Below are 26759 nucleotides of genomic sequence, written 5' to 3'. Positions count from 1 at the left end.
TATATATGTATGTATATATATGTATGTATATATGTGTGTATATATGTATATATATATATATATATATATATATATATATATATATATATATATATATATATATATATATATATACACACACACACACACGTGTGCGTCCCGTTTTTTTCGTTAATAACGGGAAAAACGCCCCTGTCACGTGACTCTAAGGCGTGGTGGCTGTTGTGTGTAATGTGAGGCCGCGCTGCACTGCACGATTCTTGCCGTTGCACTGCAGTGTGTCACGTGGTGCAGATCTACCTCTGCAGTTTCATCGTCAGTGTGACTGTGTAGTACTGAGCGCATGCGCGCGTCTTCCTCTCTCCTCCCGTGCTTTCGGACTCGGCCGGTCGCGTGCGCTCACATTCCCACAAAAGAAGTTACTGAGAAAATTCTGAAGTTCGGCCGCAAACTGCACACTACCGGACACCATGGTGAGCTCTTGGACTTTTCTTTGAGTGTTATACTTTGAATCAGATCGGTCGACGAAAATTAGTAACATGAATTTTTTTTTTTTTACAACTCTGACATGATCGTTTAACTTTTGTCCGTTGCGCGTAGTCGGTGTCTCGGTGGGATTGTAAGAAGCACGCGTTACCCCGCTCATCTAAATGTCCTCTTTTTGCCCGGGCCTGTGAATGTGTGTGTATGTGATTTTATATATATATGTGTATGTATATAGATGTGTGTGTCTGTGTATATATAGTTATGTGTTGTACACTGATGCCCTTTCACCAATCCCTAAGCAAATCAGTTCCATTTTGGGACATAAGCGGCCAGGGCCTTGAGCCTTAGGCGGCCATTTTAACTTTGATTTAGCGCCGACTTTATTTTGACAAACACTTTTCACATGAGCCGGCATTTATTTAGTGGGCTGCTCGCAACATTTTAAACCGTCCAATTTATTTTATCCTTTTCCGAAAGTAAAGATTTTCTCTCAAGGTTAAACTTAACTTACCAAACGAATAAGCCACGATGGTTCTTGGGTTTGAATGATTATATATACATACATAATTTTAATATTAGATAGATATAGGTGTGTGTGTGGGCCCGTCTGCTTCATGCCATGCTGAATTGGACAAAGCAACAGTTCTGACATGGACTGTGAATGAAGAGCAAATATCTGGCTCCAAGTCCCAAATGAACCACAACAGGCAGCAATTGTTTAATAGTGTCCTTAATCTTTTTTTTTATTTTTGAGACTGAGTTGTACACTTGAAGACTTGACCATCTCTACACCTTTTACCATCAGGCCTCAGGAGTCACTGTTACTGAAGAAGTTATTCAAGTCTTCAATGAAATGAAAGTGCGAAAGTCCTCAACCTCAGATGAAGTAAAAAAGCGCAAGAAGGCAGTGTTGTTTTGTCTCAGTGATGACTTAAAGAAAATCATTATAGAGATTGGCAAAGAAATCCTTGTTGGTGATATTGGAGACACTGTTGAAGATCCGTATGCAGATTTTGTAAAGCTCCTACCTCTGAATGACTGCCGGTACTGCTTGTATGATGCCACTTACCAAACAAAAGAGTCCAAGAAAGAAGACTTGGTGTTTGTATTTTGGTATGAAAACCCCTCTGTTGTCATATATTTTTTACAAAACATTTTAACCATAACTTCAGAATGAGTCAAGTCACTGTCATTGGTTTGTGTATCTCCAGGGCCCCTGATAATGCACCACTAAAAAGCAAGATGATATATGCTAGCTCTAAAGATGCCATTAGGAAAAAGTTAACAGGTGAGTTTTTATCTAAATAAATGTTTTCTTTAATACAAAATGGTATGTGTGAACTTGATGTGCTGGTTATTTTAGGGGGGGGGGGGGGTCACGTGGTTTTGTGATGGGAAATGGTTAAGATATTCTTGTATTGTGCCGCTGTTTGCAGGTATCAAACATGAATGGCAAGTCAATGGCTTGGAAGACATCAAGGACCCATCAAACCTGATCAATAGATTGGGAAGCGGTATTGTATCACTGGAGGGGCGACCAGTGTAAACTCATTTGATGCTGCCTTTGGATTCCACTTGCTTTCTATCTTAGCAGCTGTATTTTGATTCAAAGGAATCAGCTTCAAAGCAGTAGTTTAAAAGTTTTCTCATTTTGTTTCTTTTGTTTTTTTCCATATGAAGGAGATCTCTCTAACATTCAAATTTTGTGGCTTATTGCCAACTGGGAAATATATATTATTATATTTTTTTTTGCTACCCCCACCAAAAAAAGTTGATCTCGTGGCATGTTTTGCCTTAAAAGCAAAGCTATGTACCAGTATAAGTTTAGTCATCCCCCCCACAACCATTAAATTTCTGGAGTTTCTTTTTTGTATCAGAGATAATAATACTACTGTAACCGACATGACAATGCTTTCTGTTAATGCTTCACAGGGTTGCATTAGCCAATTGCGAGCACTTTGCACTATACGTTTTGACGTATTTATTTCAACCGTTCTACCTAATTGGCCTAATTTGACATGGCTAATATGTTGAGTACTATGCAGATATGAAAGCACTTGTTTATACACTACATGTTGAGACAAAACTGAGCATGGGTTACATGGAATTTTTCTGTGTTTGTCACCATATTAAAGTAACAACCGTTTTCATTCCTGCAAGGCACATAAACCGCCTTATTTTCGATGTACAGTGTGCCACCAAAGGCGGAGGAGGTGCTGCTTGGTTGTTGTTTTTTTTTAACACTAAACGAGTGCATAATATCTTAAAGATGGCAATACGTGTGTTTGCAGCCTTAAATTAAACATTTTTTGAGCTCTATAAACTGTCACTTTGCAATAAAACCTTGTGGCATACAAAACGGTTTGGGTCTGGTCTGCCTGGTTACAATTTCAATGGCATTTGCTGTTGAGGTATGCTAATGTCTGTTCTTTATAGAATTGTTCAATCATTACTCCCAAAAAAGCTTAATGCATGTTACATTTTATTGATGGTTATGAAGTTAAATTATTACATGATACATTTTTTTTTTTTTACCTACAACTTTACCTCTTTACAAACAGTAATGTTTTGTCAATGCTACATACAAAATATGGGCCTTTAGTGTAAAATGCTTGTCAATACTGAGCAGAAGGGTTTTTGTCTGTTCAACTTTGAGCTGGTCTGACATTTCTTAAAGTTTTGATAGTATTAATGGACCAACTGTCCACATTCATGTGCTCCAAGTGTTTCTGTGAAAATGCTGTGTCTCAGTTGAACGGGGCTGGAGGCCAGGGCTGCCGCCGCCTTTAGAAAATTTGATATGCCAGTAGCGAGCAATCCCCTGCTGCTTGGTACTATTTATGGCCAACATGCTTTTGTGGCTTGTCATCGTTGTCCACAAATGGCAAACCTAAACATGCCTCCTAAGAGCTGTGAGAGAAGCCTGCTGGAGCAGCCTGGGCACAGTTTCAAAGAGTTTGTCACACTTGTGAATGGTCACACAAAGTGGTGCATTTAAGTACACATCTCTACTTCATAATAAATCGGAATCGGTGCTTTTATTTAAAACTATAGAAATATGTGAACAGAATTATTTTTTAATCATGGGCAGAAATTGTAAAAGGATTCATCATTCATTCATTTTCTCCCGCTTATCCGTAATCCGGGTCGCGGGGGCAGCAGTCTAAGCAGGCCGTCGACTGCTGCCCAATCCTCACAGCACCGTCCCTTACGGTCCCTCCTGCAGGTGGTGAGCCCACGGGAAGGCGGCCCCACGTCACTCCGACGTCACGGACCTTGATATTTCCCTCGTAAGGGACCCCCAGAGCATAGAGGGTTAAGGGCCTTGCTCAAGGGCCCAAGAGTGGCAGCTTGGCGATACCGGTTCTTGAACCCCAGACCTCCTAAAAGGCAACCCAGTGCCTTAACTGCTGGAGCCACCACTCCCCCTCGTAAAAGGATTCAACCATATTGGTTTTGTAGTATACATCATGTCACCATTGGTGCACTGGATGATCAGGATATTTTGTAGTCATGCAACTTCCCAAACGGTAGCCCAGATCTATAGAGCATGACCCACGACTCTGACTTTCTGTATAAGAAGTGTTGCAAAGTACATTTAAAAAAACAGCTGTCAACTGTTATAATTTATAATCTTTATAATTTGTTAATCTACCAGGAACTTTCAAAATAGCCTTTCATTAAAGTAAGAGGAGGAAAATAATGTTTGAAAAACGTTTCACTATTCTTCTGACCAAGGTTAGTTATTTTAATGTTTAATACAACATTAGGGCTTGAAACAAAGGCCCTGTAATATAAATACAAGATTTTGCCCACTGAAAGGCTGTGAGCCCAAGTTGCAGTAGTCCTTGTCAAGTGTATATGGTCTCACATGAGGATATGAGACCAAATGCTGTTTTTTAAAAAGTAGTAAAATTCCGTCTAATTTTAACATTGTGAATAGATACTAGGAGCAATAAGAAATCAGCTGACAGGGTTGAGAGGCGGTGGTGTTTGCGAAATACATTTACATTTATTTTTGTTTGTTGCCCAAGTATCTCTTGGTGATGGCTAACAGTCTACCAGATCTATGCCTATTGCTAAATGTTGCTATTTTAAACCTTTAATCTGTGTAAATAACATGAGAATGTTTATTTGCACAGAAACATGACACATGTGGGGAAAATAGACACCTCGGAGTCATAAGATTAAACCCCTGTACTAAGTTACTCAATGTGTTCTTACAGAGGATGACAGCTGGGCTGAGGCCTTAGTTAATTTTGTCAAGTCATCGATGTTTATGGTTATTTAACATAAGGTACAGATTATGAAAAAACTACACCAAACACAAGCGTGACAATTAAAATATTAAAAAGTACAACTAGGGGTTAGATGAAAATTAAAATCCATTTAAAATAGTATTGTTAATGTTCATAACATCTTAAAGATGTGATTGCATCACCAGAACATGAGTTTACCAGAACCACACCACATCTTGTAACTCAGAAGTCAGGCTGGGCTCAAAATGTTGGGGGTTCAAACTCAAAGGGTGCTGTACAATGACTGACAGTGTATTCCAGCACAGGCATTTTAACAAGCTTTGCAAGCCTGTGAATAAAAACATTTTACTGTGCTGTAAATTACATGTGACATATAAAGGCTTCTTTACTTCTGACCAGTCAGATTCTTGCCAATGAAACACAGTGGATACGGTGCCACAAAAGTGATGATTTTAGCAATTTTACCCTTTTCATATATATCTTTTTTTTTTTCTTTTCAGAAAAGTATCATGGTTGATGTGATTTAATTTTTTGCCTAAGAAAAGAACATCAAACTCCACTGATCAAGTGTGATTTTAGCGGCTTTTTTTTATTTATTTAAATCCCCTACACATTATGCTCGGGATGCCACCTAGTGGTTATACTGGCTGTGTTCGAGAAGTTGCTTTACATATGTAACCAGTGGCGAGGGCTCACTCCGATCTGATACCAAGTACTTACAAAAACGTTATTGTCAGTATCGATACCGATGTGGATACCGATAGCAATAATAATTTAATGTTTTCGGTGTGATTTTGTAGTCTATATAGTTTTTAAAAGCCATTATTATCATCAGTATTAAACACCACAGTAATCCAGCGTTCCCTGGTAGGACTGATATTTTAATGTCATAATTGATGCGCTCGATGCCAAATCAATATCAAAAGTATCAATATTTTAGGACTGAGCTATTTACAAGTTAGTTCATGCTTCCCGGTGACAGAAAGCTACTCATGATTTGAACTAGCTAAACTTCAATCAAATAGAAGATATTTATAAATCTAAGGACAGCTTGTGAAAGCTATGACAAAAATGCACTTGTTGATTGTGCATTTCTTCTTCTTTCGACTTCTCCCATTAGGGGTCGCAACAGCGGATCATCCGTCTCCATACCCCCCTGTCCTCTACATCTGCCTCTTTTAAACCAACTACCTGCATGTCTTCCCTCACCACATCCATAAACCTCCTCCTTGGACTTCCTTTTTTCCTTCTTCCTGGCGACTCCATCCTCAGCATTCTTCTACCGATATAACCCATGTCCCTTCTCTGCACATGTCCAAACCATCTCAATCTCGCCTCCCTCACCTTGACTCCAAAACATCATATATGCGCTGTCCCCCTAATAAAATAATTTCTAATCCTGTCCATCCTCGTCACTCCCGACGAAAACCTTAACATCTTCAGCTCTGCTACCTCCAGATCCACCTCCTGTCTTTTACTCAGTGCCACTGTCTCTAAACCATACAACATCGCAGGTCTCACCACAGTCCTATAAACTTTCCCTTTCACTCTTGCAGATATCCTTATATCACAAATCACTCCTGCCACTCTTCTCCACCCACTCCACCCTGCCTGCACTCTTTTCTTCACTTTTCTAACACACTCTCCATTACATTGCACTGTTGACCCCAGGTACCTGAACTCCTCCACCTTTTCCACCTCTTCTCCCTGCAACCACACCACTCCACTGCCCTCCCTCTCATTCACACACATGTGCTCTGTCTTACATCTACTGACTTTTATTTCCCTTCTCTGCAGCACATACCTCTCAAGGTTCTTCTCAATCTGCTCCCTACTCTCACCACAAATCACAATATCATCTGCAAACATCATAGTCCATGGAGACTCCTGTCTGACCTCGTTTGTCAACATGTCCATCACCACTGCAAACAGGAAAGTCTGTTGTTCCTACTGCACACTTCACTGCTGTCACACTGCCCTCATACATGTCCTGCACCACCCTCACATACTTCTCTGACACACCTGACTTCCTTATACAATACCACAACTCCTCTCTCGGCACCCTGTCATACACTTTCTCTAAATCCACAAACACACAATGCAACTCCTTCTGACCTCTATACTTTATCAACATTTTCAAAGCAAATAAGGCATCTGTGGTGCTCTTCCTCGGCACAAAACCATACTGTTGCTCACAGATGGTCACCTCTTCTCTCAGCCTGGCTTCCACTACTCTTTCTCATAACTTCATGGTGGGACTGATCAACTTAATTCCCCTGTAGTTACTGCAGGTCTGCACATTTCCCTTATTCTTAAAGATCAGTACCAGTACACTCCTTCTCCATTCCTCAGGCATCTTCTCACCTTCCAAAATCTTGAACAACCTGGTTAAAAACTCAATCAGAATCAGAATCAGGTTTATTGGCCAAGTGTGTTGACACACACAAGGAATTTGGTTCCAGCTGTTAGTGACTCCACTGTCATTTCTCCTAATCATCTCCATGCTTCTACCGGTATGTCATCTGGTCCAACTGACTTTCCACTCTTCATCCTCTTACTCTCTGCTCTCACTTCCTACTAACTAATCCTATCCACTTCCTGCTTCACTAATGCCACATCATCCAACCTTCTCTTTCTCTTATTTTCCTCATTCATCAGCTGCTCAAAATACTCCCTCCACCTTCTCAACACACTCTCCTCACTAGTCAACACATTTCCATTTCTATCTTTTATTGCTCTAACTTGCAGCACATCTTTCCCAGCTCGGTCCCTCTGCCTGGCCAATCTTTATAAATCTTTTTCTCTTTCCTTAGTGTCCAACTTTACATACAGCTCCTCATATGCCTTTTCCTTTGCTTTTGCCACATCCCTCTTTACCTGCTGCCGCATCTCTTTGTACTTCTGCCTACTTTTCTCATCTCTCTGTCGATGCCAATTCTGTTTTGCCAACCTCTTTCTCCGCATGCTGTCCTGCACTTTCTCATTCCACCACCACGTCTCTTTGTCTTCCTTTCTATTTCCAGCTGTTACACCAAGTACCTTTCTAGCTGTCTCCCTTATCACTTCAGCAGAAGTTGCCCAGTCATCCAACACCTCTTCACCACCACGAGCCCCTGTCTGACCTCTTCCCTGAACCTCACACTACAGTCTTCCTCCTTCAGTTTCCACCATCTTATTCTTCTTTCAGTCCTCACTCTCCTCCTCTTCTTCTTTACATCCAAAACCATCTTACAGACCACCATCCGATGCTGTCTAGCTACACTGTCCCCTGCCAACGCCTTATAGTATCCAATCTCCTTCAGGTTGCATCTCCTACATAGAACATAGTCCAAGGGTGTACCCCTTTCTTTACTTTTATACGTCACCCTATGATCCTCCTTTTTCTTAAAATATGTATTCCCCACTGCTATTTCCATCCTATTAGCAAAATCTATCACCATCTGCCCTTCAAGATTCCATAGGGCCATACCTACACATCACCTTCTCATCACCTCTGTTCCCTTCACCTACATGCCCATTAGTCTGCACCAATCACCAATCGTTTATTCCTAGGTATACTCTCAACCACTTTATCCTACTCACTCCAGAATTTCTCCTTCTTCTCCATCTCACAACCCACTTGTGGAGCATAAGCACTGATGACATTTATCATCACCCCGTCAAATTCATTTAAAGTACCAACCCTAACCTCCACTCTCCTACACTTCACAATCCCTGCTGTCTCTGTAGACGTCTTTCTCCTCTCCTTCTCCTCCTTTGGCCAACAGAAGCCCAATTTCCACCGGTACCCTGTTGGCTAACGATACCTGTTGGCTGTCCTTGAGCGATCGGGTATGAAATTCTGATTTGTGATCCGCATATTTAATTTTACGCGTTTTATGCTGGATGCCCTTCCTAATGCAACCCTCCCCATTTATCCGGGCTTGGAACCGGCACTAAGAGTGCTCTGGCTTGTGCAACTCTAATGGCTGGATTTGTTGATTGTGCATTTAATGTATAAAATTTGTCTACAAAGGGATTTTGTTAGTTTTTACAGAGTAAAACAACTAAAGAAAGGAGACTAGTTATAGAACAATATATACCAAAATAGCCAAATTGCATAATCCATGTTGAACATACATGCTGAAGCTGAAGCACAATTATTTTTATATCTTATTTCTTTGCAGCAGGTTATATTGCCACCTCAAAGTGTCAGGCTCCCTGGTTTTATTGTGACCCCTGTTACTGAGTGTGAGCAGTTTCAATGCCTGTTCTCTCCTCTTTTCTGTTTGGGTTATCCTATTATTCTCTGGGTTTTCTGGAGTCCTCCTAAAAATGGCAGCAAGTAGGCTGGCTATGCATAATTATAAGTGTGTGTGTGAATTTGTGTTTAAGGTACCCAGGTGCCCTGGTGTGGGTGGGAAAGGGTCATAATTTGAATTTATGGGTTACTGATCAGAAAGTGATCTGCCAAGATGCTATTGTTGGGGCTTTGAGCGAAGCCCTCAAACCTTTCTGCCGCGCTGTATCTTTCCTAACCGGGTGTTCTCGCCCAGGCTTTCTAATCAGCACAAAAAAGTGACTGGTGTCCATTAGTCAATGTTGTCTGAGAACTTAAAACAGTTAGGACAGGATAAGCATGTTCAACTGCTTGTCCCCAAAGCAGATTTACTTTTAACAGATTTAGGTTATAACATATAAACTCACAAGTTTAGTGCCTAAAACGTCATCAATAATGAGCAAGTCAGTGGTGACAAAGACGAGGAAAATCTCTGAGATGGTAAGAGGAGGAAACCATCAGAGGAATCGGATACAAAAGAATCCCATCCTCATCTTGGTGGAATACAGACTATTGTGATAGGTTGCCAACACATTTGTAGATATTAATAGAATGTTGTGATACAGCATATGCTGTGTATTGAGTAGGGGTCTCCATCAGTACATCAGTCTACATTTCCTCTTATCTTCCCAGGCTCACAGGCCTGTATCTCAACAGCAAGCTAGGTGCACTGCCTCATATGGACATTGCACGAGCTTGGTCTTCGAAAGCACTAAATTCAAGCAGTATATTTTTTAACTTGAAATCTTTGCAGAAATTAGAATGTTTGCTATGAATATTATCTATTAGCAATCTTTTCACAAACTAGCCATTATTATGTTGTTAAATACTGTTTACTACGAGCAAAGTGAGAGAGGTGTGTTCTCTCTGGCTGTAATAGCAGCCGGGTAGCGCTGGTCAAGGCTCCGCCCCAAATGCATTCGCGGCCTCACGTGACGTCACAGCACGTCGCCGGATCCGTACTCCACCCGCAGGAGCAGCCATGATGGTAGGTTTTTCTTTACAATTTCTCTAACCTGCTCAGGGTTTTTAGCTCACATGTCTTCTCTGCATGTTTCCTCCGATGTGAACTGTCGAGGAAAAAGTGTAAGCGACCCATTATGTGCTATCTGTGCTTTCCTTGTGACAGCAAGAAGGGCTGGACGATGGTCCCGATTTCCTCTCTGAAGAGGACAGAGGAGTAAGTTTTTTTTGTGTGTGTATGTTTGTGTTGTTTTTTTCCCCCTCGTACTTGCGCGTACTGAAGCGTTTGGGATTGTGTTTTGAATGCAGTGTACATTGGGTGGCGTTGGTGTTAGCCGTGTCAATCACGTCACGTCACGGTCAATGTCGTTGAAGTGCTTCAAGGCTATTAGCCAGGTTCTGAGAGTCACTTGACTTCCTGCTGGCAGTTCGCTAGCTGCTCTTTACGACTGTTCAAGAAACGCAAACACACCGAACTCATGTACCTCGCTGACAGCAGGATTAGACAGCAGCCATAGGACAGTTTTATAACATTCTTTGTGTCTGCATTTGCTTTATTTTCGGCTTGCACCCAAAACCGCTGGGGAAATGTAAGCAGTTACGTCTGTCAATGCCAGATTGCGGTATTACTGTTACTCGAGCTACATGGATTGATTGATTCTCACTGCTTCCGCTGTCATTCTTACAAAAGTTCCCCTTTTCTCCTTCAAATTCCTGTTAGTCAAATGTATTCACAAGCCTGGTCATGGCCATTATAACACAAGGCGTACACCAGACTTTGAATAGTCATGATATTAATTATAATAAATAATAATTCTTAAGGATATTTGAGTATCGAAGAACCTGGAGAAAGACCACGAGGACATGAGAACATGCACAGACAGTAAAACAAACTAAATCAAAAACGAGGAACCTGGAAACGTGAGCCAGCAACACTACCTTGTGCTGCGTTCTTATTTGTTCCTCTGATATACATATGTAAAGAAATAAGGTGTCAGAACTTATATTTCAGAATAACAGTCTATAGTTAGAATCAATAACAAGAAATTCTGCACCTAGTACGCAACAGGTACACGATTTAGATTCACTGTGAGTTCAAATGTATTTGAGATGTTTCATGGACTAAATGACCTTATTAATAATCATTTACAGCCAAGGGCCGTTAACGTGGACCTTCAGACCGATGCAACGTTGCAGGTGGACATTTCGGATGCTCTGAGTGAGAGAGACAAAGTAAAATTCACCGTCCATACAAAGGTATGCAAATGATCTGCAAAGATAAGGCTGGGTAGCAAGATCTCATGGTCTCATGTTCTAATAGTGATAATGAAATTTTGGTTAGATTTTTATGTGAGAGAATCAATAGCTCAGTCAGTTTTATGTTACTGGAAGTAACAGAGGTACAGTACCTGGGGTATTTACAGAAATGTGTATAATGAAATGATTTATAGCAAAATTGCTTTTGGCACCTGCAAACATTGTATTGATGATTTATGATATTTTTGGATTGTGTTTAACTATAATCTTTTAAATGATTTTCTAGAGCACTCTTCCCAACTTCAAACAGAACGAATTCTCTGTGGTGAGACAACATGAAGAGTTCATCTGGCTTCATGACTCCTTTGTGGAGAATGAGGAATATGCTGGTTTTATTGTGAGTACAGCAGAAATATAGAACAGACATTTTCAATTTGGGCTCTAGAAGCTCACCACCTGCACAGGTTTCAAATGTTTTAAATTACCCAGATCCAATTCAGAAGCTAAAGTTCTGGTGTGTTCTGAGTAGGGTAACATAAAAACAGGGCAGTCGGCATACAGGACTGTAGTTGAAAATGTAGATCATCTCATGTCTCTGATTGCATTGTTAGAGATTCAGAGAAAAATAGCAGGTGTGTGTTTGGATTTGACTGTTAGTATAAACATGTAGTTGTTATTATTATTGCACAGTTTAATTGAATTAAATTGTCGATTATGTTCCAGGTTAATGCACATAGCTGAATTTTTTTTTATAGTGTTGAAGTCAGTTGCATTACAGGAAATAAAAAAAATGACATTGGCCCAGTTTTCCAAAGGCGTCATAGCAGAGTGGACACTGAAAAGAGACAGAGGAACATGCTGCTAATGGAATTTTATTTGCTTTGCTTTTTTCCTTGTTTGTTGTGAAAATACTAGAAAACAAGACAATATTTTGCCCATTGTTTAATTTTCCAAAGTGTAGGCAAGCTATTAACTACACCATGATTTGATATGCATAATTAAATCAGTGCATACGGTGTGCTTCTGATGGAGAAGCTGTTAGGTGTGACAGAAGGAATTGGCAGCTCAGTCATATGTCTCTGCACTGGTTAATATTCTGGCTCGCTCTGTTGCTGTCTGATTTATTTAATTTGGATTTTACTTTGGATTTTACAGCCTGTGCTGCACAGAAAGCTATATGAATAATTCACTTGAGAGGAATTGTATCACTTAACATTAGTGGCAGTGTTTGCTTTGTGCATTTCAAGACTGACCACCGATATCATTAGTGTGAGTGCTCCATTAGAATAGTTTTTTTTTTTTGTTTTGTTTTTTGTCAAAAGGCAAAAATAATGTTAGGTGATCATAAAATGGTCATAGGTAAAAATGTGATCATACAAATGTTGCCAGATTCCACCTGCTCCTCCAAGACCAGACTTTGATGCATCACGAGAGAAGCTGCAGAAGCTGGGTGAGGGTGAAGGCTCCATGACCAAGGAGGAATTCACTAAAATGAAACAGGAGCTTGAGGCGTGAGTCAATTTCACTTACATTTCTGACAACTGACTTTTAGTATGGCATTGTTTTATTAAGTCAGTATCTGTGATACTAATGCCTATTGTGTTACAGTGAATACTTGGCCATCTTCAAGAAGACTGTGGCGATGCACGAGGTTTTCCTCTGCCGTGTTGCTGCACATCCTGTCCTACGGAAAGACTTAAACTTTCATGTTTTCTTAGAGTACAACCAAGATGTAAGTGTGTTTTTGAAGTGCACACACTATTTTCTGGCCTGCTATAACCATGAATGTATGAATCATCTGTTCAGCTGATTGTTCATTATTGCAAGCTGAGATCTTTGTGCTTGACATACCTCTTGAGCAAAGAATGAGCTTGTTTGAAAGTACATATTGTTTCTGGTAATTGCAGCTAAGTGTACGAGGCAAAAACAAGAAAGAGAAACTTGAGGACTTTTTCAAGAATGTGGTGAAGTCTGCTGATGGAGTTCTGGTGGCAGGTGTGAAGGTGAGTCATGCGAATATGATATGTTAGTCATGTGGTTTGAAGAAAGACATGAGGAAATGATTTACCTGTGGTTGCTTGTAATTAATTCATTGCTCCTAATGTACTTATAAGTAACCATTAAGGCGTAAACAGAGCTGGACTACAGTTTTTTTTGATGATTAGCTCCTGAATTACTCCTGAAGTAAAAAATATGACTTTTAATAAGATAATCCTTCACTTATCTGCCATTCTCTTTATTTGAATACAGGATGTAGATGACTTCTTTGAACACGAGAAGACCTTCCTTTTAGAGTACCATAACCGTGTCAAGGATGCCTCCATTAAGTCTGACAGGATGATCAGGTCTCACAAAAGTACGTTTACACTGTAAATCTTTCATATAGGATATATGATTGCAGCACAGCTTTTTATTTAACATTGCTCATGGGTAGAGGTTACGCATGAAGAAGCAGTGACTATGATTGGTAATTGCCTAAACCTGAATGAAAAACAAATCGGTTAAAAAAAAATAGTTTGCATAACATTACAGATCTTTACATTTCTTTAAAGTCGTAAGCTTACATGATGATCACACACTAAAAGCTTTTTTTAACGCCAGCACGTTATACTTTCACTTGCGTAAACTGACACTGCGGGTGTCCGAAGTGCTGTTAATTCTACACTGAGTGACGTGTGTGTGTTTTCATGTGTATTTTTTCATGAACAGTGGTTTATTCCTACATTGTTTGAATGCATTAATTTGCACACAAATGTGTGATTTTTCTCTGAGAGAAAACACACATTATTGATTTCATGTTGCCCATAACTGTTTCATTTAAATGTTGATTAGCTGTTCATTATGTGAAATACAAATATGAGAGAGTTCAGTATTTTTTTTTTTTCTATCTCAACTTAACATGACCCACAGATGAAGAGAATAACCAAAGTGGGTTTGTCATTAAAACTGAGTAAAAGAATGAGTCTGCATGGATGAGCACTGGCAGTGAATTTTTTAGCACAAAGCCTTTTGCATGAACAGCTGTATCTTATGTTGGAGCTGTCTAACAGATGCTCTTTTTCAGGTGCTGCAGAAGACATCAACAGAATTGCCTCCACGCTGTACACTTTAGGGACCCAGGACTCAACGGACATGTGCAAGTATGTCACTGTTACTGTTCTTATACTTCAAGTCCAGGACATTATCAACATATTTCTGCACAAATGTTCGATTTTGATTAAAAAAATATCTCTATGCAAATTTATCATGAAGGCGCCCTTTTTTCTCAGTTAATTATTGTTGTATTATGTTCAGACTTCTGTTAGTCCCTAAGGAATTGGACTAGGTCTTCCTGTTTGATTGCTATGCCTGTTTCCTGTCATTTTGTCTCTAGGCTTTCCCAGCTAACTGTGCTGATTCCTGTTTAAAAATGCAAAGGACTCTTGATTAGTTTAAATTATTTACAGTAAATCATGATATGTGCTGGTACTTGCATGTTAATGAACTTCATGCAGCATATCTCAAATCAAATCAAATTTTATTTGTCACATACACATACACATACAGAGTATGACATGCAGTGATGCGACTGTCCAGCATTTAAGCATAAAGAGCAATAGAATTAAGGATAAATAAGGTAGATAAATAAAAAGTATAAAATATATACAAATATACAGTATGTATATACATGAATGAGTAATTTGTACTTCCAATATCTGCCATAAAGTGATTTAGTGTGATTGTCCTTAGTGTCCATCTGCAGTGTGGTGTGATACAAAGTGGCACTGTGCTGTTCAGAGTTGGTGTCTTCATGTTTTAAATGGCTAATTCAGATTTTATTTTTTTTCCCCCCTCAGATTTTTCTTGAAAGTGTCTGAACTTTTTGAGAAAACACGGGTATGTATATTTTATATTTATTGCAGCAGTTTTCAGTGTTCTGGTTTGCAGTAACTTCTAGTAAGAGCAGCAGCTCTGAGGAAATAGCATACTGTCAACCTCAGCAAATATACACCAACACTAGGCTATAATAGTGAAACACGGAGTGCCGGGGATGATAAGGTCACTTGCTTGTTTCCTGGTCTTCCATTTTATGCCATATGTCTGCTTCCTGTGAAGAAAATCGAAGCACGAGTTGCTGCTGATGAGGACCTAAAACTTGCTGACTTGTTGAAGTATTACCTCCGGGAATCCCAAGCTGCCAAGGTACGCTGTGAGGTCTTTAGCATATCATATATATATGTATATATATGTCAGATCCAGGACTACTTGCACCTTTGATAAAAATGTATAAGAAAGGTTATGAAAAATATAACCTCTCATATTCTTTCAGAGTAAAGACTCTTTCTTAATCATGTCCTGCATGTTATCATTAGAGTTTATGATCAGGAAACAAATATGGACATATCAAAATATTGATTATGTAGTTAATATAATGTCTGGGTGGATCTGGATGTTTTAATGAGTCTTATACTTCAATATCCAGCCCTGACCCTGTTGTGCCATCTGGCAGAGACAGCCATCTTCTTTATTTATTTTTTTTATAGTCTGGATCTTCTTGAAGCCTCCATGCATACAAACTAGGTTGCCATTACCGTTGGAGGAAAAACAGTTCATGAAATCACAGATGCTTTAGGTTAATTTGAGAAACAGGAAGTCATGAATGGCTGCTTAAGAGTTAAGGGAGGGTTCAGCTCCATCAGAGGCAATTATTGTCACATGATTTTGTTAAAACTGTGTATATTGTAATAAGGGTGGTCCTATACTTAAATTAAATTGACTACAAAGTTACATTTCTCTTGCACTCAGTGTGAGATTAAGCTAATAAACAGATTTATTTCTATAACATTTCTTTGTCCATTTTTCCTAATGTAATTCTGGAGCTCACCGCACTTGTGTGTTATAAAGTGATACTTGCATTCTTACAGCAATACTGGCCCTATATTTCAATCTGGAAATTATGAGGTTTACCATTTAAAGATGTTGCTGACTTCTGAGAAATGCTATCTTTGTCCTTCAGGATCTGCTTTACAGACGAGGAAGGGCATTAGTTGATTACGAGAACGCAAACAAAGCTCTGGACAAATCCAGGGCTAAAAACAAAGATGTCCTTCAGGCAGAAACCAGCCAGCAAGTTTGCTGTCAGAAGTTTGAGAAAATCTCTGAATCGGCTAAACAAGGTATTTTTCTGTTGTTTCCGTCATTCTCTCTCACTTTCATGTAGTCATGTATCTACCTGTTTACATGAAAACAGCATTTATGAATTTACTGCCATTGTGCAAAATTTGCATTTGGTTAAGAAACTTCCTGTTTTTTTCCCCCAACCACAGAGCTGGTAGATTTCAAAACAAGAAGAGTAGCAGCATTCAGAAAGAACTTGGTGGAACTAGCTGAGCTGGAACTCAAACATGCTAAGGTAAATATAAGTTCAATTAAAAGTTCCTGTTTGTTTAAAAGAAAAAAACAACAACTTTTAGTGCCAAACCTAAATTGCCATGGTGCTTTTTGCTGACTTACTTATGTTTCAGGGTAATCTCCAGTTGCTGCAAAGCTGCCTGGCTGTTCTAAAAGGGGACACTTAAAATCCTATACAAGTTCATTAGGGCTTTCCCTGTTTGGTCCCGTCTTATTGGGAGGATGGAGGAGATAGAGAAAGAGAGAAGAGCATACCTGGGGTCTGTTTGTCAAGAAACAGTATGTATCACTGTTTGCGTCACTACCTTAAGGCATCATAGTCCCTCCACTACCCCCTTAAATTGACGGGGCCCACTGTGGAAGATATCCCGAGTCCACACAGCACAAGAATCTACAACTTTATCTAATCACGGCTTGTAACTTCTGATTGTCAATTGACATTTTCTTTCCATCGGAGTCGCTGCATTCACATATATACATTGGTCTAATTGTTTTTTTCCTATATGTTTATTTTTGGCTTTTTGCAATCTTTAGTTTGAATAATCCTTTTTGTATGATGATGCTCAGTTGACTTGTTTAAATTGAGCTTATGTTATGATTAAACTGTATGTTCACTCAAAGCCTTGTACATGTTCTATTAGTTTCCATTATACTGCTATTGATCAGCTTAATCCAACTAATAGATTTTTTATTACCCTCTAGCAATTTCAAATAATTTACTCTTTTTCATTCCTGATTATTATTTGCCTTAATATATATACACTAATCTCCTCATATTGTTAAAAAAAAGGAAAAAAGAAAAAAGAAAACATTTTTTCCCCCAGGCTTTTTAAGTGCACTGTATATGAATGTGTATTTTTCACAGTATGTGACCAAAGTTTCCATGTATTCAGTTGGAGGAATGCTGACAGAAACAGTAATACCAATGCTACAATGCTGATGGACGTCATAAAAAAAAAAAAATAACACTGTTTACTTTGTGATAGAATTTGATTCCATGTGTATGAAAGATTTTTTTTTTTTTTTTTGCATATTTCTAAAATGTACTCTCAACAGTTACAATAAAACAATCTGATACAAGTATGTACCTTAAAACACTGCTATTCAATTTAATTACAGATATTCAACTCAAATTCAATCTTTAAATGTACAATGATTTATCCTGGTTAGTTTCACTACTTTGGAGTGCTAGTTTGTTTAGATTTTCACTTTGTAGGCAAGCAAAAGGAACATATCAAAACTATTGCGGGATTCAGCAGGAGTTTACAGAAATCTCTTTGAAGGGGAGGATTACTTGGAATGTGTGTAAGACTGGTGGAATTGGTAAAAATTTCTTACAAACTAGGTGGGACACTTTAGATACATTATTATTATTATTTTTTTAGAAAGTAGGGGGATTTTGAAGTGGGTTAGTTGAACTGTTGAAAAATGTTCAGGTGGGAGATTAATCGAATTCCTCTGAAGAAGTTCCTTCAAATGTAGGCACAGCTCTAATATGCATCCTCTATGCATAACAGTCTGCTGATTCTCACAGACTATACAGGTTTTCCCTGTTGACAAAATGTAAGATGGTTTATCTTTTTTTTTTTTTTTTGTTTGTTTTTGGTAAATACAAAAACAAATATTCAGACGTGAGCTCTGGATTAAAGCTGTTTTGTCTTCTGCTGAATGTCGGATCTCAGACTCCATGTCCGAGTAGACATAATTAAGTGGCTCAATACTCTAATTAGTTTTAGCTACAGGTAGTCGTCGACTTACGACCACGATTGGGACCGACAGACCGGTCGTAACACGATTTAGTCGTAAGTAGAGTAGGCTATATGTATAGTACTGTGAAATTATGCCGGAAACTGGTACGCACTGTCGTACGCCGCGGCTAGCGATTGTGGTCGTAAAGTCGAAAATCTGTAAACAGTTATTTATAAAGTGTCACGTGTTTGGGGGTGGGACTTGACCCGGAAACACTAAGTTGTCTGGTATCCTGCGTGCTTCCGGGGTTTACAGTACAGCAAGTTTGAAACGTTGTTTTATTTATTTCTCTCTGGATTAAAGCAAACAATGAACCGAAAAGAAGAATATGATTCTTACGAGATCGAGGAACCGAGTGATGAAGAAAGAGCGAGTAGCAGGTAACTTTTGTAAAATGTGAAAGGTTTAATGCATTCACACTGGCAAAGCAAATGTGTAAGAACAGTCTGAGAGCAGTATTGCAATATAAAAGACTGTAACACACACCTTTCTATAGTTTAACGTTTACTGTGTATTCGCAATGAAACATACGTTATATTTATATAAAAAAAAGACGTTACATATTTGTCTTAATACAGACAGATTTTGCATCTGTTCATAACAAGACTAAGATATGGAGGTATGGTGACTATTAGAACTGTTCATTCATTTCATAGTGAGAAAATAAGGGCCTGTTAATTTCTGCTCAACTTCTTTGTAGGTTCTTTGAATAGCCTCCTCCTAAATAGTGCATGATATTACGTTGAAGAGGTGTTCTTTCTACAAATTAACACAGTATGCTTGCCTCTTTTGCTTCCCTTAGCTCTGAGGATGAGCTCGACATTCTTCTTAACGGAACCCCCGATCAGAAGAAGAAGCTCATCCGTGAGTACCTGACTGGGGAAAGTGAGTCGTCGAGCGGGGATGAGTTCGAGAAAGAAATGGAGGCAGAACTAAGCGGTACCATGAAAACCATGGAGTGCACATGGACGGCTCCGTCTGCTCAAGGTTATCAATACAACCGGTGTCAATTGTTTGTTGATCTTGGTGCATTTGCAGTATGACATCAGAGTGTTATTCTTAACCACAGGTGAGACCTCGCAGCTTGGTGGCAACGCACAAAGCACAGGAAGGGCACAGCAGTCCAAGCAATATGACAATATATATTTTGATTCTGATTCTGATGAAGACATCCAAGCTGGTAAGGTAGCTGTGACAAGTATGCGGCACTGTTACAAGTTGGGGCTTGTATGCATGCATTAATATTCATATTGTTTTTTTGTTCAGGGATCTCCCAGGTCCAGCGAAGAAAACAGCGCAATATGCTCACAAATGACGAGTTATTATATGACCCAGACGAAGATGATCGGGACCAGGCTTGGGTAGATGCCAAAAGAAAAGAGTGAGTACTGAAATGTAGCCTAAGTCCTGCCCTAATCACAGTTAAGCAGTCATCTTATACAAATATATGAGAGATGTATAGTGCACTTACGTGAGATTATATATTTTGACATTTACATATGGCAGAGAAGCTAAATTTTTTAAACCTAGTTACTACAGTTTATTATTACTATATATTTAGTTAATATAGTTTATTATTACAGTTAATATTAGTATAATATTAATATTATTAACAGTTCAGTGATCTAAGTCACAGTTATTTATATGAATTTTTCCCTTTTAGTATATTACTGTTCTATTGTAATCATAGTTATTCTATTGAGCTTATCTGTAAGGAGGTATCTTTTAAAACATTTATCAAAGCAGTTGTGGGTGTCAGTGCTTTGTAATGCCCCAAAAGATTTTCTTCACAGTAAAGCCATTAGGACAGATTTATGGAGCCCTGGTTTCTCTATAACTTGACCAAATGTAAAAGAGAGAAAAGAGAAACCTGTTGAGGAAATAGCTGTTTTAACTAGCTAGGTGTGTCTTATGTTTCAGAACAGTAAACCTATTGGTCTAGCTATAAACAGTTAAAAAGTTCAATCTGTCTTTATTTTTAACTTAAAAAAAATATTTGTGGGATAAGAGGATTGACATTTTGAGATGTGGTGTTATAGAAAAATAATTGCTTTCAGGGCATCACTGATTATCATTGTGGATAGTTTTCATTCCCTGATCATGTTTTATTCCTACAGGTACAGGAGCCGGAAACGACCCCTTTCATCTGCACAGAGAAGAAACCAATCCCAGCCTCTTCCAAGCAGTGATGCCATCCTCAACTGCCCTGCATGTATGACTACACTCTGTCTGGACTGTCAAAGGTCAGGTCACAATCACTCTTGCTGTGGCTTGTTACAGCCTCTATGATACTGCATATTTTTGTAATATATCCATTTGTATATTTAACTTAATTATAAGTTCAACCTTGTGCACACAGGCATGAGAAATACAGGACGCAGTACAGAGCCATGTTTGTAATGAACTGTAAGGTGGATAAGGATGAAGTACTGAGGTATAAAGCAGCAAAACAGAAGAAACAACGCAGGAAGAAGATCCGTCAAGAACATGTGGCCACATCAACAGAGGCAAAGTCTGAGACAGAGGCAAAAGCAGGACTGACTGACTCCAGGCTTAGTGGGATGGATGAAGAAGAGATCTATCACCCAGTAAAGTGTACAGAGTGTTCGACTGAAGTGGCTGTATATGATAAAGACGAGGTCTATCACTTCTTCAATATTCTTGCAAGCTATTGCTGAAGAGAGAAACGATTCCAACAGCGTGTGAAGAATCCAGCTGCTCTTGCTTGTTTAAGGATGAGTGTATTGGGGGGGAAAAAGGACTAAGGGTTTTTTTTTTTCTTTCTTTTTAATGTGTACTTATTTACACCGATGTAAAATATCTGTAAAATGTTCCCATTGTGTTTCATATGTTTACATTTTTTTAAGTGAATAAATGCAGGACGGACACTTGATATCTCATCAACTTAAGTGTAAAGTGGTATTACTAGCTCACAAATGGCATTGAATTGGTTTGGTTATTTCTTGTACTATATTGGAATAAATATTTTTCAAGATTGTTGTTTAAAAAGCTCTGCTTTACAGTGGCCTAATGAAAATTGCATAATACCTTCTGGAAAACCATTGATTTTTTTGGAATAGCAGCTTGATGTCTGGTGTGGTTCAGAGCACTTTGTTTTATTATTATTTTTTTTTATTAACTACAGTTGTGAAGTCTGTCCTACTCAGATCTTACTCTTATTTGACACTATGTTGTAATAATACTAATGTATTAGTATTATGAACATAATGTTGACTAATAAGAATACCTAATTGTTACTATAATTGCATTTACCATATTGTGAAGCAAACAGAAGACTGAATCGCCTGTATATATTATTAACCCACTTATACTGCAGTTATACAGTCACTGAGCACATTATTAGGAACACTATACTTAAATTAGCTAGAATCAACCTTAAAATTTGTATTTCTTTGTGGTATAGAGGTTCCAAAAAAAAGGTGCTTTCAGAATGTAGGTTTGTCTTTCCTGCTTGTTTCTTTTAATTTAATAGTATTTATATATTTATTGAAAAGAACAAATCTTAAATTCTCTTTTTGGAAGTTAATTTTACACGATAAAATGTGTAAAATGTCTAACTTTTTCTTCTTGCGGCTTCTGCCATTAGGGCGGATCATCCGTCTCCATACCCCCCCCGTCCTCTGCATCTGCGTCTTTCACACCAACCACCTGCATGTCTTCCCTCACCACATCCATAAACCTCCTCCTTGGTCTTCCTCTCTTCCTCCTTCCTGGGGGCTCCATTTTCAGCATTCTCCTACTGATATACCCCAGGTCCTTCCTCTGCACATGTCTAAACCATCTCATTCTCACCTCCCTCACCTTGTCTCAAGACTATGGGACAATATTTCACAAATGTCTTGTTTACGCCGCCATGATTCTCTCTCTCTCACACGCACACCCTCTCTATGACAGCTGCTCAGCTCATCCCTACGTCACTGAAGGTTTCCACAAATCAGCTGCCTTTAACAGAAACCGGAAGAGGGAGCGGAGGAGGAATTGTGGCGAACAAGTCAAGCCGAGAACATGGCGTTAGGAGATGCGTGGAAACAGATATCCTGGTTTTACTACCAGTATCTTCTCGTCACGGCGCTGTACATGCTGGAGCCTTGGGAGCGAACCATCTTCAGTATCCTTTCCACAAAAAACAACAACTGGGGGTTCGACATTCGACTAAAGTGTAAAGTTACCGGCATTAGCCTAATCAGCGACTAGCCTCATTAGCTCACTGTGTAACTAATTAGCGACATAATACACGGTTTGTCGTATATTCGGTGGATGGCGACCTACAACTGTTTATATATTAGACAGATTAATTTGTGTCACGTGTTATTGAATGTTCTGTACGTATAAATGATACAGGATCAGGAATCCCCGTCCACCTTTATACATAATATCGGATTTCCTACAGTATTAAAGCGAGTTTGGTGACGTTAGTGCAGTGAAAACGGGACAGGTCAATAACTGATTTCAGTGATGGCAGAATAAAGCGTCACAAAACAGCTAACTACGTGAAGCGTTCCCATACGCTGCACACTAGTGGCATCTGGTGGCCAAAAGGGCGCGGTACAGTGCTCCGGCGATACAAAGTTGTGCATTCTCATTCATCGCAAATGATGGAAACTTTAGATTTTTTCATAATGCAGACAAGCTCTGACACCACATGCTGTAGAAGATAAAATAAAAACAATGCCCATGTAACATTAACATGATTGTAGAATAAGTCAGTTATTTCAAGTAAACATTTTGACTAAACTTTTTTTCACATTTACCTTATCAATCTTATTATATATACACACACACACACACACACACGTTGAGCTTGTTGATAATAGTTTTATGTTAATCATTTATATCTTCCTTAATCCTAGCTAGTTCCATAACATCATGTCTATATATAGCTGATACATTTGTCATTGACAATTTCTATCTAAAGAGCTGCGGAACACTAAACCAGTGTTCAAAACTAGAGCACTAATCAGGTTTAGAAGTATTGTGTTTTTCTCTTCGAAGAGCAACTTTTAAGTGCAGCTGGATTATACATATTTAGACCATGGACTATCGGAATCATTGATTCTGATCCGCTGGAAGGTGTGCATTCAAGCAGTTGATTAGTAGTTCGATTAGTTAATATCACCAAATTTGTAAACATGATGACGTAGAGTTACACTTGTTTGTACATATGCAGGTCTAATTCACATGTATGTCTTACTAATGAACTTTATTATAATCCATTCAAATACTTATATCACACTGCATTTATCTCCATGTCTAAATTAGAGTAGGATGTAGATGTAGATCAAATGGCCTATATATACCTTAACAAAATTAATTGATTGATTTAGACCCTTTTAATCAGATTTTACATTACAAGCATTATTAGCAGTTTTAACTTGTTATAGCATGGAAGTGAACAGGGTGTAGAAGGGGTATAATGCATTGCTAGCTGTGCATTAAACAACTTTTATATGCAACACAGAGGCAATGAATCACTTGATGTGGACTTCCCACAACTTAACTCTTTTATTTATGTTTGTAGTGCGAAACATAAAAGGTGTGTGTCTGTGTGTGTGTGTGTGTGTGTGTGTGTGTGTGTGTGTGTGTGTGTGTGTGTGTGTGTGTGTGTGTGTGTGTGTGTGTGTTTGTCTGCTAGCTGTTACACAGTAACATTTTACATGTGGTTTTTGAACTAGTAGTAAAGAATGTTCTTACAGCAGGGCGCAAATTACCAGTGTTAGTCAGCACAATTTCCATCTGGACATTGACCTAAAAGTGTAACCTAATACAGATTCCTGTCCTATATATGGCACATGGTTTCAACATTGCCCTGTTTTGTTTTTATCAGATGCTCATTTGGTTACAGAAAAATTCTTTTCACAAGTAATTTTTAAAATGCATATTTTCAATGTTCACTAAGCAAAAAACATGCATTACTAATACAATAGTAACAACTATAATAAAAATAATAATTGTTATAATAATAAGAGCAGCATCCATAACAAATCTAAACATTGCTACTACTTATAAAGATAAAAAAAAAATAAGTGCGGAAGGACAATGCTGGAAAAAAAATTACTCAAGTTCTTGTCTGTAAAATGCTAAATTCTTTAACCACATGTCAGATTCTCTCCTGGTCTCTGTAGCAGCCATGGCCGTATACACAGGCTTTGTTTTTATGCCACAGCACATCATGGCCATTTTACACTACTTTGAGGTGATCCAGTGACCAACACTCCAACCCTTCAGGCTGCCACATGGTTTACTCAGGTGGTTTAAAACGGGAGTTCCCCTGTAAGGATGTTTTCCTCTTTGCATTTGACTGCTGGAATCACAAAGCATTTGGTGAAGTGAATCTGGGAAAATCTGATGATGAGCAGGTGGAGGAATCATGTAAACCAGACCATTGTCATGTCTGTGGCTATGGGCAAAGTGCACAGCTTTTAAGACTCTGAGCACATACTGCCGTGTTGGTATATGGTACCCTGTACGTCAGAAAACATTGTATATTTAAACGTTTTTATACTTACATTTTTTTTTTCCTTTTTGCTTTGATGAGAGTGGTTTATTAAGAAGGCTAAATATTTTGTGATAAATGTGTATATTCCAGTGTATACATATTTGTAACAGTTTTATAAAGATTTATTTTGACTGGTGATTTAAATAGTTTTGTTTGCCACAGTGGAGCATTGTATACATTGTATGCATTGTATAGAATTTGAAATATTTCTCTTGACTTCCTGTGTAAGATGATGCAAAGTCCTGCCTGTACAGTAAATTAATTCAGGCTGCTATTTTAAAACTTAAACCGGTTGCTAACTCTATGGCTCTTTCTTTATGTAAATTATTAAAGATATAATTTAGTAAAAATCCCATTCACTTTATTCTGAGTCTATTTTATTTTATGTGCCTTCACACAACTTGGAATCTCTTTGACGATGTTGAACCTCCCAAAATCTCAAGGTCAATGATCTGACACGCACTAAAAGAGGAATTTGTTTTTGATGTGGTTATCAGTCAGGAAACTATAGTTTAGTCTGTGAGGACCAAAATACTTTCATTGAATAAACATAGTTTATATAATCTTCAAGAATTTACTAAGAAAAGAAATATCTCACTCTTCTTGCCTTGTTAGTAACCTGCACATAATTGCATGGAAAAAAATGAAGGCTATGTAAGTAGAACACAAGTTACATAATGTGACCTAGTGTCGCGATCCACCAAGTGTATATAAGGACATGTACAAATAAAAAAGGAAGTACATATATATATATATATATATATATATATATATATATAAGACTGTAGAGTCTATATGTCAGCCACAATTTAATATGAACATGGATAATACATTTAAAAAAGCCAAAGAATTCAGTTTCTTGGCAGAAAACACCAGTCTACTGTTGAACCTGTGTGATATCTTCAGTTAATGTAGTTCACAGATATAAGGTTCCAGAATACATAAAAGGCAGTACGTGCACAGACTTACCACCTGCAAGACCTTCTGTGGGAGGGTTCTTACAGAGCAACCAATGGCATTCAGTGTAGTTCTCGGATTCATCTCGCTGGCATGAAGTCAGAAAGAAAATAGCAGCTGGTTACTGTTTAAACTGCAGGATGAGGATGTTCTCACGTACATGCTCAAGGGTTGCCTGGACCTCAGATAGAGTGCAAATAGTACGGCCTGCCAACTTTGCAACTTCACTGGTTTCAAAATGCTGCCTGAGGTGTTTGAAAACAGGATCACCTTTTATAGGCCTCTTAAAGCGCAGCATAAAGACCATGTGTGTAAGCTACCCTGTCTGCCAGTAATGAGTCCAGTCATCAGATCTTCATATGTTACTTGAAATCGGAAATGTTGCATGCTAATATTGTAAATGTTGCATTAGAATGAGTATTTTGCTAATATACAGCCACATCTGAAAATAATGGAACAGCAAGACCAACCCTTTTTTTTTTGCTGTACACTTAAGACATTTAGGTTTGAGATCACATTTTCCACTTTGCATTCTGATAGTCACATCCAGATGAATTAATGTTTGGTTTCAGACAATATTTTTTACAAGAAGATATAGTCTTAAAGTAAAGAAAAGTTCAAATTTGTTTGTATGTCCATTGTTTAGAATAAGTGCATCAATCAAGAACCCTGCTTACATTAGAAAACTGTTGCATTTTTCTTTTGTGATGCTTTTCCAGGTTTATAGTGAAACTTTATTCAGTTGTTATTCATTTTGATTTTTCCCTGAAGTCCTTTGTTGTGTTGGCAGTGTATTTTGGGTCATTGTTTTCCTTTGTGATGAAGTTCTGTATAATTAAATTAGATGCATTTTTTTCTGTAAATTGGCAGACAAAGTTCCTGT

At 38.4% G+C, this 26759-nt stretch overlaps 4 protein-coding genes across 5 annotated transcripts; all 4 read left to right on the top strand.

The window, feature by feature from the left end:
• The first annotated feature begins 219 nt into the window (after window positions 1-219).
• cfl2 (cofilin 2 (muscle)) lies at window positions 220-2824 on the top strand. Its single transcript, XM_083544139.1, has 4 exons — window positions 220-452; window positions 1271-1578; window positions 1677-1753; window positions 1902-2824. The coding sequence occupies exons 1-4, from the start codon at window positions 450-452 to the stop codon at window positions 2009-2011; spliced, it is 498 nt and encodes a 165-aa protein (XP_083400265.1). The 5' UTR covers window positions 220-449; the 3' UTR covers window positions 2012-2824.
• A 7072-nt stretch (window positions 2825-9896) lies between these two features.
• On the top strand, window positions 9897-17748 carry snx6 (sorting nexin 6). Of its 2 annotated transcripts, XM_083544134.1 has the most exons (14): window positions 9897-10030; window positions 10172-10222; window positions 11158-11262; window positions 11549-11659; window positions 12652-12773; window positions 12871-12994; window positions 13170-13265; window positions 13513-13618; window positions 14327-14402; window positions 15099-15138; window positions 15358-15444; window positions 16259-16418; window positions 16569-16654; window positions 16767-17748. In XM_083544134.1, the coding sequence occupies exons 1-14, from the start codon at window positions 10025-10027 to the stop codon at window positions 16818-16820; spliced, it is 1224 nt and encodes a 407-aa protein (XP_083400260.1). In that variant the 5' UTR covers window positions 9897-10024; the 3' UTR covers window positions 16821-17748. The 2 variants fall into 2 exon arrangements, with proteins under 2 accessions (XP_083400260.1, XP_083400261.1); XM_083544135.1 differs by lacking the exon at window positions 10172-10222 and having other exon boundaries at window positions 9907-10030.
• Window positions 17749-18595: 847 nt separating this feature from the next.
• On the top strand, window positions 18596-21411 carry eapp (e2f-associated phosphoprotein). The gene is made up of 6 exons (XM_083544137.1): window positions 18596-18782; window positions 19205-19389; window positions 19472-19582; window positions 19669-19783; window positions 20520-20645; window positions 20762-21411. Exons 1-6 carry the CDS (start codon window positions 18712-18714, stop codon window positions 21078-21080), a joined length of 927 nt encoding a protein of 308 aa, XP_083400263.1. The 5' UTR covers window positions 18596-18711; the 3' UTR covers window positions 21081-21411.
• Window positions 21412-22371: 960 nt separating this feature from the next.
• sptssa (serine palmitoyltransferase, small subunit A) lies at window positions 22372-25283 on the top strand. The gene is made up of 2 exons (XM_083545429.1): window positions 22372-22531; window positions 24525-25283. The coding sequence occupies exons 1-2, from the start codon at window positions 22429-22431 to the stop codon at window positions 24626-24628; spliced, it is 207 nt and encodes a 68-aa protein (XP_083401555.1). The 5' UTR covers window positions 22372-22428; the 3' UTR covers window positions 24629-25283.
• The last annotated feature ends 1476 nt before the right edge of the window (window positions 25284-26759 follow it).

This window comes from Silurus aristotelis, assembly GCF_946808225.1.
Source record: "Silurus aristotelis genome assembly, chromosome: 6".
Lineage (NCBI taxonomy): Eukaryota > Metazoa > Chordata > Actinopteri > Siluriformes > Siluridae > Silurus > Silurus aristotelis.
The sequence above is the reverse complement of the archived record's forward strand: the minus strand, read 5'-3'. Positions and strand labels throughout refer to the sequence as shown.